General features: G+C 42.2%; 1 protein-coding gene across 1 annotated transcript in view; it reads left to right on the top strand.

Annotated features, from left to right (window-relative positions):
* The window catches only part of cnksr2a (connector enhancer of kinase suppressor of Ras 2a), a 422,869-nt gene that overhangs the window by 240,804 nt on the left and 168,412 nt on the right, over positions 1 to 13,653 (top strand). Inside the window, exon 8 of the mRNA XM_080203990.1 lies at positions 387 to 455. Within this exon, the coding sequence (XP_080060116.1) occupies positions 387 to 455 (69 nt within the window). The remainder of the gene's footprint in view (positions 1 to 386; positions 456 to 13,653) is intronic.

The following is a 13,653-nucleotide window of genomic DNA, read 5'->3' as shown; positions in this document are numbered from 1 at the left end:
TCCAATACACTGCATTCGAGTGGAATGTTGTGAACTAAAGTTGAATAGAACAAGTAACCAAACAATGTTTGGAAACACCTGCCGAGATAATAGATATGCGATAGTGCAGATTTCTCTCCTTTTTTTTGTAACGTAATGCTGCATTCAGAAATTGAATGGGAATTAACTGAACATTAACTGAAGTGAAATATTAGGTGGATAAAATATTGTAAGTGTTATTTTCACTGTATGTTACTTTAGCAATGGCAAACATCATTGATGTGTTTATATAAAAGATGGGAAGTAGTCGAAGTATTTAATGAAGTAAGTAAATGTTGCATATTTTTACTTGATAATGCTTTTATTTTCTTCAACTGGGTTTCCCTTTTTTTCCTCCCTTTATAAAGTCTCCTGCGGATCGGTGCAAGAAAATCCACGCTGGGGATGAAGTGATTCAGGTCAATCATCAAACTGTGGTACGTGTCACAGAAAGACTTGGTGGGATGTTATTTTTGGAGGTAGGATTTGTTTTGACAGTGAAGAATGGCACGCGGCTTCTCACAATTGATTTTTGTCAAGTTTGCATTCTTTGAAAGCTATTGCTATTAATCAGTGGATGGCAGATACCAGGTATTGCTTGTAATTGGGGAGAAGTTGACCAACCTTATGTTCACTTCTAGACCTTCCTGCTGACAGATCTGTTGCAATACTCAGTGGATGAAATTTAACCAAACATGTAGAGTTTGACACAGCAGTATAAGTTTTCCAAACAAGTCATGTACTGTATATAAGTGTAGCCAAATTGAAAAATACTCTAATGTTGGCACCTTGAAAGAGTACACAACATTATGAAGTGTTGAAGTAAAGGCAAATGACAAAATGCCTTAACTTAAAAGAATGTTAAACTGAGAAGTGGGGCAGAGAGGATCATAGAAATCATCTGATGTACATGTGAAGCCATTGAAGGATTGAGTCAAATTTAGCTTGTGTTAATTTTAATGAATTACATAAGCAGTTTGCATCATAGATCTGATGTAAGGTAGTTTCATTGTTAATTTGCTTATTAATTTTAATTTAGTTCTGAGCTTGCCTCAAGTATGCAAATCAGTAATTATTTACTCAAACAGCTATGATTTTGATTTTTTTTTAAATTATGAAATAAATGTACGCGGGAGCAACATTCTAGAAAACTATGCCTTGATGCAAAGTCCTGCAATGGGCTTCACTGTATTGAATGTAAGTTCATCTTTCAATCTAATGTAACTGGAATGCTCTGGCTTTCCTTAGTGGATAACTTTTTAAGTCCTTCTTGTTTTGTCTCCTGAAATAGAGAAGAAAAAAAACTGGGCAGGACACAGTGCCAGTGATGAGATAGGAGATGTTTGGGGAGGAAAAAAATCTACCTCCTGACCAAAAAATATTATTAATATATGGGAGTCCACTGGGGAAAGCTGGAGTTAAGGTGGGAGCAACTACAAAGTGTTAGATAATCATAACTGCCATTTGAAGATGTATTAGCTTTCAGCATTGTTCTATCAAAGATCAAGAAGAATTCAGGGATGAAGCAAATATAAGACGCCTTACCTTGTCCACGTTAGTTGGTATTTAGAACAATAAAGAACAAAGAAGCTTACAGCACAGGAACAGGCCCATTGGCCCTCCCAGTCTGCACTGACCATGCTGCCCGACTGCACTAAAACCACCTACCCTTCCAGGAACCATATCGCTCTATCCTCATCCTATTCATAGAGTTATTAACACACCCCTTAAAAGTCGCTATCGTATCCACTTCCATTACCTCCTCCAGTAGCAAGTTCCAGGCACCTGAGACTCTGTGTAAAAAAACTTGTCCCGTACAGCTCCTTTAATCCTTGCCCATCGCACCTTAAGCCTATGCCTCCTAGCAATTGACTCTTCCACACTGGGAAAAAGCTTCTGACTATCCACTCTGTCCATGCCCCTCATAATCTTGTAGATTTCTATCAGGTTGCCTCTCAACCTTTGTTGTTCCATTGAGAACAAACCAAGTATCTCCAGCCTCTTCTCATAGCTTTAGTATGGACACGGTGTCCAGAGACTTGGGAGTATGTCCCTTTACCTTCCCAAAAGGTTGTCTTTGCTTTCCAAGTCAAATCCATCATTTCCATGATTACATGATTTTCACATGTCCTGTAGCATCTCCCTCAAAACTGCCAAGTGCCTCATCCCAAGCTTCAGCTTAAAGATTATTGTCCTTCACTGCTGATAACACAACTTGAGACCCAACTGGCAGTCATTCCAATTTAAAACTACTGACAACACAAATCATTTGCTTACATTATGTTGCAAAGTATTTATAGCACAGAAACAGAATATTTGGCCCAACTAGTCCAGGCCATGTTATGTTCCACATGAGCCTTCTCTGACTTTTCTTTATCCACTCCATCAATACATCTTTCTATCCCTTTTTCTCTCATGCAAGTGATTTAGCATCCCCTTAAGTGCATTCCTATTAGTCTCCTCAGCTGCTATTGTGATTATACATTCTCACTGTTCCTTGTGTAAAGATGTTTCTCTTGGCACTTATTTCTGATTTTGCCTGCCAGTGGGAACATCTTCTCTCTGTCTACTCTATCAAACACTTGTCTAATTTTAAAGACTTCTGTCAGATTCATCCTCAGTCTTCTCCTTTGTTCAACCTTCCCTGAGACTCATCTAAATCTACCAACCAGAAAAAGTCACTTGTTTGGTTTGTATTGCAAGGTAAGGTTTAATTATTGGAAACTATCGTTTAGGGAAAAGGTAGAATTCTGTTCTTTTCAGGGGCATCAACTTAAAACTCATTGTCATTGAGTCACTGATGATATCAAATTAAAGAGCGTTGCTGTGAAGAAGAATACAGGAAACTAGTAAAATATTGTTCAGTTCATGGAGCAGAACCGTAATTGGTAGGTGAGGCGAACTGATAGTTAAGAACTTTGAAGCAGAACGTTTTGGGAAAAAGAACTGTAAAATTATGACAGTGATAATCCCTGAATCCTGAGACATGCAAGTTTAAAAAGATCTCAAAATGAAGCTCCATAAATATATTCAGATAGAAAAGACCAAAGAAAAGGCAAATATAATTCTGGACTTTATATTTAAGGGTGTTGAATGCAAAAGTAAGCAAGTGATCCTGAATATGTCTCTTGAATTTGGACAGTTTGAATATTGCGTGTGACCTTTGAAAATTTGATAGCGATGTCTAACTGCCACTCGCCTGCTTTCCAATATAAATTGGGTGTCTGGTCAAGGTGAGTGCTCCATGATTTACTGGAGTACCTCAAAATAAACAGCTTGTGTTTCCATCCAAACTATTTGTGGGCTTAAATAAAATATGTAAATCATTATAGCAGCTCATTCCTGCAGGTTTTCAGCTGCTAATTACCGTTGGGCCCGCCAACTCCAGAAAAATGCAGAGGAAGCCACAGAGGCTGCTAGAGCCATGGAAGATTGGCTAAAAGGTTTGCTTTAACCTTTGGCGTTTATTGGTAGGGGGATTGGTCTTGGCGTTTATTGGTAGGGGGATTGAATTTAGGAGTCGCAGCGTCATGATGCAACTGTACACAACTCTGGGCGGCCGCACTTGGAGTATTGTGTGCAGTTCTGGTCCCCACATTACAGGAAGGATGTAGAGGCTTTGGAGAGGGTGCAGAGGAGGTTTACCAGGATGTTGCCTGGTATGGAGGGGAGATCCTATGAGGAGAGACTGAGAGATTTGGGGTTGTTTTCGCTGGAAAGAAGGCGGCTAAGAGGGGACCTTATTGAAACATATAAGATGATTAGAGGTTTAGACAGGGTGGATAGTGATAGCCTTTTTCCTAGGATGGAGAAAGCTAGCACGAGGGGGCACGGCTTTAAATTAAGGGGGGGTAGTTATAGGACTGATGTCAGGGGTAGGTTCTTTACCCAGAGGGTGGTGAGGGACTGGAATGCCCTGCCAGCTGCAGTTGTAAATGCGCCTAGTTTGGGGGCGTTTAAGAGATCTGTGGATAGGTTTATGGACGAAATGGGATTGGTTTAGATTAGTGGGTTAGTGTTGTTTTTTTTTAAAAGCTGGTCGGCGCAACATCGTGGGCCGAAGGGTCTGTTCTGCGCTGTAATGTTCTATGTTCTATGTTCTAACACTCTGGGATTTGATCCGAGTTACAATAAGAATAAAGAAAACCCTCTAGCCCTCTCTCCCCACACTCCTTTAATGCCAACACATGCTGCCTCAATTCCCTCTATATATCCCGTGGCCCCTCTTAACATCCATGCAACGAATGCACCCCTACGCTCCCCATAAGACCCTTCATGCCAACCACATGGCCCCTTTTGGCCCACATGCCAACTTAATGCCAACTCATGCTAACACATGACCCCCATCACTCCTTCCCATAGCCCCTATGCCAACTTAGTTGTCTTAGTTACACAAAGACATGACACCCCCACCCACCACTACTTGCCCTTACACCCTCCATATCAACTCATCCAATAGTCACCATGGGCAGATCTTGGGAGCCATGGTCAGATGAAATAAAGTTCTAAGTGTTTATTGCAAACACTTGCAATTAAAAGAATACTCTCATAGAGGAATACTCTATTTAAAAGAATACTCTCATGGAGGAAAAAAGCATTTAAATTCCTTCAGGTACTTAATCCCTCAGGGAAAAAAATCATTTCCTTCTAGTACTTAATCCCTTATGAAAACAAACATTTGCATTCATTGTTTAACATCAAAGACTTTATAACCATTTGAAGCTTTCAACCAAACTGTGAAAGTACAGGACCTTAACAGTGATGATGATAGGTTATAGAAATAGCAATGCAACACGAATCCTCTAATGATAACCCTTATTTTGTGTCAGCAAACAGCTAGTGAAATTGCAAGCAGCCACGTAGAGTTTATTTTCTTCAAACTGTTAAGTGGTTTGTATTTTAAAGTACTTGACAGCTTATCCATTTTGTACACACATATGAATTGGGAGCAGATGTTGGGCATTTGCAGTGGCACAGTGGTTAGTTTTAGACCAGAAATCTGGTGCTGGGAGATACAAGTAGGGTGTGAACGCTTGCGTGAATCCTGTGAATCGGCTGACCCGAGAATCTACCAGCCTGCTAAGCATTAGCAGAGTGGGTTGGGAGAATTGTGCCCATGAAATTGGAAGGGGGATGGATTGGATTAAAACTGCTAAAGAGATGGGAAATAGGCAGTAAGAATTAAGACATTTCCTTGGTATGGTTAGAAGTTAGTAGAAATGCTCTGCTTTGGGATCACTTCTGTTCGCTGTACACATTAGTGATTTGCATATTTTGCGAGAGTTCTTCAAATTCAACAGTAAAATAGGAGGCATTGTAAATTGTTTTGAGGAGCAAAGATAGCTGCAAAGTGATATTGACAAGAAATTGGAATAGGTAAAAATATCATCAGTAAGTGTGGGGAAAATAAGTGGTCTGGTGCTGTGAAGAGCTGATGGAATTGAGATTACAGTCTCGCAGAACTTTAAAGGGAGCATTGAGTTTTGGCCTTTCTTTCTGAAACCTCTAATTTATCTGTTTCAGTCCACTTGGCAAATCAATTAATTGTGACCAAAGGTAGTAAAACAAATTGTGGAAATCATTTTTGATCACAATACAGTACAAGAAGGCATGTGTGTTGTCCGGAGATACAACATAAATGGAAATGGCTCTGTGATGTGTAAATTAGCTCATCACATATCATGAAAATGGACAGGTTTTTCAAAAAATCACTAGCATCTATTCAATGTTAATTTAGGATTTAGTTCTGTGTGATTGAATGTTATAGAGATTCCAATTTTTTGTGACCTGTTTGTAATGCGTAGGCACAAAAGGCACTCTGTGATTTTATTCTTTAGTTGTAAGAAATGTCTTTTATCACCACACTATTTAAATTTTGCGTTTCATAAAATGGTCTCTTTATTCAAATAAAAATTTCCAGGTATAAATCATGTCATTAGAAGAAGAAAATCATTTATTATGAATGAGATAAATACAGACCTAGCGTTAAACAATATCTATATATCCATAGCCCCTACATGATTTATAACTGCTTTAACAACAAATAAAAATGGAAAGGATGACCTTCTGACTCAAAAATTCCCACCCTCATTAGAAAAGGTGCCAGATGAGATGTTAAACTGAGACCGTATTTGCTCTTTCAGGTGGATTTAAAATATCACATTGCACCATTTCAAAATCACAAGGATCCAAGGCAGAGTCAATGGGGAGATACTGTTCCCACTTCTTAACGAATCAAGAATAAGAGGGCACAAATTGAAGATAATGGTAAACAAAAATTCACGCAGCAAGTGGTTAAGATCTGGAATGCACTGTCTGAGAGTGTGGTGGAGGCAGACTCAACTGAGGCATTGAAAAGGAAATTAGTTATCTAAAAAGGAAGAATGTACAAGGTTACATGGAGAAGGCAGGAGAATGATACTAAGTAGGTTGCTAATTCGGAGAGCCGGTGCAGACACAATGGGCCAAATGGCCTCCTTCTGCACTGTTATAATTCTGTGATTCCAAAGATCAACAGAAGGAATCTCCATGTTGTCCTGGCCAAATTTATCTAACCACTTAAAAAAAAGTTTTACATGTTCTTGTGGTTGGTTCAGGCAGGTGGGGTTTGTTGACGTCTTGACACCCACAGGTAGTTTGGTAGCACATCTTCTCCAGGTTAGGTCTAGGAAGTGACATGGAGAAACAGTGAGACAAACTGCACAGGCATCTGCATGGAACCTTACAGCAGAGAGAAGGAGGCAATTCAAAAGAGCAGTCAAGCTTTATTCCATATCCCTGCCTTTTGTTTGTAACCCTACATCTACCTCATCCTCAAAGATCTGTCCAACTCCCTTTTGAAAATATTTTGTACAGTCAGCATCCTTGATCTTGTCAGCTCAAGATTCAAAACCTGAAAACTCAAGAGTGAAAAAGAAAAATCTCTTCACCATCCTCCTCCACCCTCTTCCCAATCTTTTGCCAATTATTTAAAAAAGACCATCAGGTCACCTTTTCACCTTTTCTGTTCCATGGAGAGCAGTCTTAACTTTTTCAACCTCCTTACAGTTGAAGTCTCTATCAGTGGTAGTATCCTTGATAAAACTTCTTCCATACATGTTTTGAAGTGTTGTTCACTGAATTGTGCATGTTACTCCAGCAAAGTATTTTTACGAACTTCTTGATTGGGACCACACATTTTTGGTGTTTATTTGCCAGACATAGATGTCTTAGCTCAGGAACTGATTGGCACTCACTTCATCGACTGTCTTTGATTTGGCTGTATTATGCTGATTCCTACATTGTTTTTGAAATTATTTTGTCTCATTAATTGTCTCCTGTGGTGCAAAGACCAAAGACAAAATGATGATGAAGCAATTACTAGTCAAATAAGCAACAAGTACTTCACACACTGCAGTCATTTTGCAAGGAAGAAATCCAGCTGATGGTTTAAATGTCACTCCATTCATTAGATGGATATTTCTTGGGTATTTCTTATCTGATTGATGAGATAAGTCTGCCACATGAAACAATCCTCAAGTATTTATGGAACACTACCGTCAACTACAGCACACAACAGTACACTTGAGGAATCAATGTTATGGCCTCCATACATTCTCCTAATAATGTTGATATTCATCCACAGTGTGTAGAGAATACTTTCTAAAGCAGAAATATAAGGGTCATTGTCAGTTTTCAAATGAAATACATTTCTGCACACCAAAAACCCTGCATGCCCTTTAATTTTTTGGAAAATTTGTTTAGCATCAGGTCTAAGTTAGCTGGTGCAAAAGAGACAGCTAGACCCTGGAGCCTTACATTAAAATAATGATCATGTACAGAGCTGCCTATCTAGGAGAGCATCACAGTGCTTTTAGGTGCGAGCTTAACATGTACTTTGTACCCTATAACGTGTGGAAAATCTATAGAAATTTAAGGATGAAGACTATCGGACAGCTCATCTTTACCTCAGATATGGTTGTTCCTCCGTACTTCCAGAATATGATGTGCCAAACGTGGCCCATTTTGATCGATCATGGGAGAACAAGCCTGTTTTCTTTGATATATGTGGAAAATTGTCCTCTCCTGATGTCATATTAAGCATTAGTCCTCATTAGTCCTTTCAAGTTGCTTTCAAAACTGCAGCTGGAAATGGAAGTCACAGTTGAAGTGCAGATCTTGCAACTAATTGGTAAGTTGGCCCTTTACTTCTGGAACTTATCTGTAAAGGCTTAGTTGGAAGGATCAAAATATAAATAAACTTGAGCAATTTCTGGTCCCTATAAATCAAGAGAAGAAAGCTACTTATAATTGAGTGCAAAGCAGCACAGAATTGGCCCACTCGTTCAGAAGCCAGAGGATGATTGGTGTGGGAATTGAAAACATAGAACATAGAACACTACAGCACAAAAAGGCCCTTCGGCCCACAAGTTGCGCTGATCACATCTATACCTACTAAGCCATAGACCTATCTATAACCCCCAATCCCATTAGATCCCATATACTCATCCAGAAGTCTGTTAAAAGACCCCAGCAAGTTCACCTCCACCACCACCGACGGCAGCCGATTCCATTTACTCACCACCCTCTGAGTGAAAAACTTACCCCTAACATCTCCTCTGTACTTGCTTCCCTGCACCTTAAATCTGTGTCCTCTCGTAGCGACCATTTCAGCCCGGGGAAATAGCCTCTGAGAATCCACCCTATCTATTCCTCTCAACATCTTATAAACCTCTATCAGGTCGCCTCTCAACCTACGTCTCTCCAGGGAGAAGAGACCTAGCTTCCTCAACATATCTTCATAAGGCATGCCTCCCAATCCAGGCAACATCCTGAATGCAGAAAAATCTGCATTCGTACAGTGAAAACTGTTTTGTTGAAGTTGAGTTTACACACACTCGTATAACAGGCAAGAGAACTTCCCTCTGTGATACCTGCTCAGGGAATGGTAATTCTACAGAGAGCCAAAAATAGAAAAATGTTCTATTGCCTAGCTCTGACATTACATGCTTTGATGAGAACATCAATTCACAAAAGAGTAAAATCCTCTTTAAAACATTGAGTAGGTCATGAATTGGATGTGATAGTGTTTTGGTGTGCTTGAAACTGATGCAGCATAAAACTTTATGTATCGCCTTGGCATCATCTCTGCTAGAACACACAGCTCGAGTTCATATTTTGGGGATAATAGCCCTGGTGCTTGGTAATTCTTAAGCACACTTCTTGAATGTTACATTCAATACCCAAAGCAGCGAGTTTTCTTGGGATGGCCATTTTATAGAGAAAGCTAACATGAAAAATGCTCCTGGTGATATTGATGAGTTGCTTAATTGCTCCACAGATTTATTTCACATTTCTTTTAGAAATGAATAGCGAGATTTAAAAGCAAGTAAGGTTGATCTGTTATAACAGTGATCAGAGATATTGTAGTTTGAAGAGGTAATATTTTACTTTGAGTGGGAACAATGCATAGACGCAACAACAAACGAATCATGCCTTGTTGAGGAAAGAAATAGTGCAACTAGCTCCACATTAAATAGTATTTAAAACTAATCTGCCTTGGATCACATTTTTCCCGTTGACATTGCAAATTATCAAATTGTCATGTACGTAACTGGTTGCAAAGCAATACTAAATTGTCAAATATCTATATATTTGTAAAATTCAGTTTGCTCTTCACTTTAAGAATACAAACACTTTTATATTTAACGTTGTACTGTTCTTTTATCTCTTTTTCAATTGCAGCCTTCTGGAGTTGACTGATGTGATCTATTAGAGAAATTGACCTGTTAGAGGAGTTGGTTGATCTGACCTGTTAGAGGAGTCGGTTGGCGTGATCTGTTAGAGGAGTCGGTTGGCGTGATCTGTTAGAGGAGTCGGTTGGCGTGATCTGTTAGAGGAGTCGGTTGGCGTGATCTGTTAGAGGAGTCGGTTGGCGTGATCTGTTAGAGGAGTCGGTTGGCGTGATCTGTTAGAGGAGTCGGTTGGCGTGATCTGTTAGAGGAGTCGGTTGGCGTGATCTGTTAGAGGAGTCGGTTGACGTGATCTGTTAGAGGAGTCGGTTGGCGTGATCTGTTAGAGTAGTCGGTTGACGTGATCTGTTAGAGGAGTCGGTTGACGTGATCTGTTAGAGGAGTCGGTTGACGTGATCTGTTAGAGGAGTCGGTTGGCGTGATCTGTTAGAGGAGTCGGTTGGCGTGATCTGTTAGAGGAGTCGGTTGGCGTGATCTGTTAGAGGAAGTCGGTTGGCGTGATCTGTTAGAGGAGTCGGTTGACGTGATCTGTTAGAGGAGTCGGTTGGCGTGATCTGTTAGAGGAGTCGGTTGACGTGATCTGTTAGAGGAAGTCGGTTGGCGTGATCTGTTAGAGGAAGTCGGTTGGCGTGATCTGTTAGAGGAGTCGGTTGACGTGATCTGTTAGAGGAGTCGGTTGGCGTGATCTGTTAGAGGAGTCGGTTGGCGTGGTCTGTTAGAGGAGTCGGTTGGCGTGATCTGTTAGAGGAAGTCGGTTGGCGTGATCTGTTAGAGGAAGTCGGTTGGCGTGATCTGTTAGAGGAGTCGGTTGACGTGATCTGTTAGAGGAGTCGGTTGGCGTGATCTGTTAGAGGAGTCGGTTGGCGTGATCTGTTAGAGGAGTCGGTTGACGTGATCTGTTAGAGGAGTCGGTTGGCGTGATCTGTTAGAGGAGTCGGTTGGCGTGATCTGTTAGAGGAGTCGGTTGGCGTGGTCTGTTAGAGGAGTCGGTTGGCGTGATCTGTTAGAGGAATCGGTTGGCGTGGTCTGTTAGAGGAGTCGGTTGGCGTGGTCTGTTAGAGGAGTCGGTTGGCGTGGTCTGTTAGAGGAGTCGGTTGACGTGGTCTGTTAGAGGAGTCGGTTGACGTGATCTGTTAGAGGAGTCGGTTGGCGTGGTCTGTTAGAGGAGTCGGTTGGCGTGGTCTGTTAGAGGAGTCGGTTGGCGTGATCTGTTAGAGGAGTCGGTTGGCGTGATCTGTTAGAGGAGTCGGTTGACGTGATCTGTTAGAGGAGTCGGTTGGCGTGGTCTGTTAGAGGAGTCGGTTGGCGTGGTCTGTTAGAGGAGTCGGTTGGCGTGATCTGTTAGAGGAGTCGGTTGGCGTGATCTGTTAGAGGAGTCGGTTGGCGTGATCTGTTAGAGGAGTCGGTTGACGTGATCTGTTAGAGGAGTCGGTTGGCGTGGTCTGTTAGAGGAGTCGGTTGGCGTGGTCTGTTAGAGGAGTCGGTTGGCGTGATCTGTTAGAGGAGTCGGTTGGCGTGATCTGTTAGAGGAGTCGGTTGACGTGATCTGTTAGAGGAGTCGGTTGACGTGATCTGTTAGAGGAGTCGGTTGGCGTGGTCTGTTAGAGGAGTCGGTTGGCGTGATCTGTTAGAGGAGTCGGTTGACGTGATCTGTTAGAGGAGTCGGTTGGCGTGGTCTGTTAGAGGAGTCGGTTGACGTGATCTGTTAGAGGAGTCGGTTGGCGTGATCTGTTAGAGGAGTCGGTTGGCGTGATCTGTTAGAGGAATCGGTTGGCGTGGTCTGTTAGAGGAGTCGGTTGGCGTGATCTGTTAGAGGAGTCGGTTGGCGTGATCTGTTAGAGGAGTCGGTTGGCGTGATCTGTTAGAGGAGTCGGTTGGCGTGATCTGTTAGAGGAATCGGTTGGCGTGGTCTGTTAGAGGAGTCGGTTGGCGTGATCTGTTAGAGGAGTCGGTTGACGTGATCTGTTAGAGGAGTCGGTTGGCGTGATCTGTTAGAGGAGTCGGTTGGCGTGATCTGTTAGAGGAGTCGGTTGGCGTGATCTGTTAGAGGAGTCGGTTGGCGTGATCTGTTAGAGGAGTCGGTTGACGTGATCTGTTAGAGGAGTCGGTTGGCGTGATCTGTTAGAGGAGTCGGTTGACGTGATCTGTTAGAGGAGTCGGTTGACGTGGTCTGTTAGAGGAGTCGGTTGACGTGGTCTGTTAGAGGAGTCGGTTGATCTGACCTGTTAGAGGAGTCGGTTGGCGTGATCTGTTAGAGGAGTCGGTTGGCGTGGTCTGTTAGAGGAGTCGGTTGACGTGGTCTGTTAGAGGAGTCGGTTGACGTGATCTGTTAGAGGAGTCGGTTGGCGTGATCTGTTAGAGGAGTCGGTTGGCGTGATCTGTTAGAGGAGTCGGTTGGCGTGATCTGTTAGAGGAGTCGGTTGGCGTGATCTGTTAGAGGAATCGGTTGGCGTGGTCTGTTAGAGGAGTCGGTTGGCGTGATCTGTTAGAGGAGTCGGTTGACGTGATCTGTTAGAGGAGTCGGTTGGCGTGATCTGTTAGAGGAGTCGGTTGACGTGGTCTGTTAGAGGAGTCGGTTGACGTGATCTGTTAGAGGAGTCGGTTGGCGTGATCTGTTAGAGGAGTCGGTTGGCGTGATCTGTTAGAGGAGTCGGTTGACGTGATCTGTTAGAGGAGTCGGTTGGCGTGGTCTGTTAGAGGAGTCGGCATCCCAGGAGCTCTGAGAGGTCATGATTTTTAGGCTGTATGGCAGGATGACAGGTAGGGTGCTGGGGGAAGGTTAGGCATTGGCAGAAGAATGGAGTACTGGGGCATGGAAGCAACAGAGTTTCAACTGAGTGGGGTTGCTTTTTCATGTCATTGAGATAATCTGAAAACATTTGACAATCAAGAGGTTGCTTTTGAAATTCTGTCCTTGTTATTGTTGGCAAATAAAAACAGCTAATTTTCAAATCAGAAGATCCCACAAACAGTAAATGAATAGTGAAATAATGACTTTTTGGTGGTGTTGGTTCAGAGATTAATGTTTGCCAGGAGACATGAATTCCCTGTTCATCTTTATACAGCGCCACAGGATCTGAGAGTACTGATGTTTCAACTGAAAGATGGCACCTTCAATCATGCTGAACCCCTTTAGTAGACTAGGATAACAACTTATATTTTATATGCTTCAGTCTGTAATGACACATGATTAAAGACTGAAATACTGGCATTCCTCATTTTCCTAACAAACAGATCCTTGTTATCTCCCATCCCCACCAATGTACTTCAATTTTTATTGGAACCCCCTGTACTCTCATCATCTTCCATCACCTCTTCCTCTCTTCATGTCACTCACCCTTTATCTCTCTCTTTCTATTCCAATCCAAAATCTCTCATACTCCATTTTTCTCCCTCATCCCTATGCTTCCCTAAAGCCAATTTCTCCTATCCTCAATCATTCAATCTCCTATTCTCCTCCACTTCTCAACACATTCCATCTCTCCATCCACCCATTCCATTCCGTCCTGTTTTGTATCCAGTCCCATCCTCTTCCCCCACCTGTGAAACCTCATTATTTCCCAGCCCTTCCATGTCAGTCCACTCTGGCATTCACTTTTCTAGTGCTTCTCCTCTCACTTCTGTGCAGCTGTTCTTTATCCTCCTCTCCTATCCACTGCTTTCAGCTTTTCCTTTCACTCTACTCTCGTATTGCCTTATATCTTCCCTCCAGCCCTTTCCTCTTCTCTCCTAGCTCTATTTCTACTCTCCTCTTACACTGTTTGCCTTCTTTCTCCTCCTTCTTTTCATCCTTTCCTCTTTTGGCTCCATCCTTTTTCCCTTCTCCCTCTTGTGTCTCCCCTTGTCTGTTTTATCAAGCAGAGGAACCACCAAGTGCACAAGAAATACAGCAACAAAGGAATAC

Source organism: Carcharhinus amblyrhynchos, chromosome 15 (assembly GCF_965287045.1).
Source record: "Carcharhinus amblyrhynchos chromosome 15, sCarAmb.v2.hapA, whole genome shotgun sequence".
NCBI lineage: Eukaryota > Metazoa > Chordata > Chondrichthyes > Carcharhiniformes > Carcharhinidae > Carcharhinus > Carcharhinus amblyrhynchos.
Note: the sequence above shows the minus strand (reverse complement) of the source record. Positions and strands in the feature narration are given on the sequence as shown.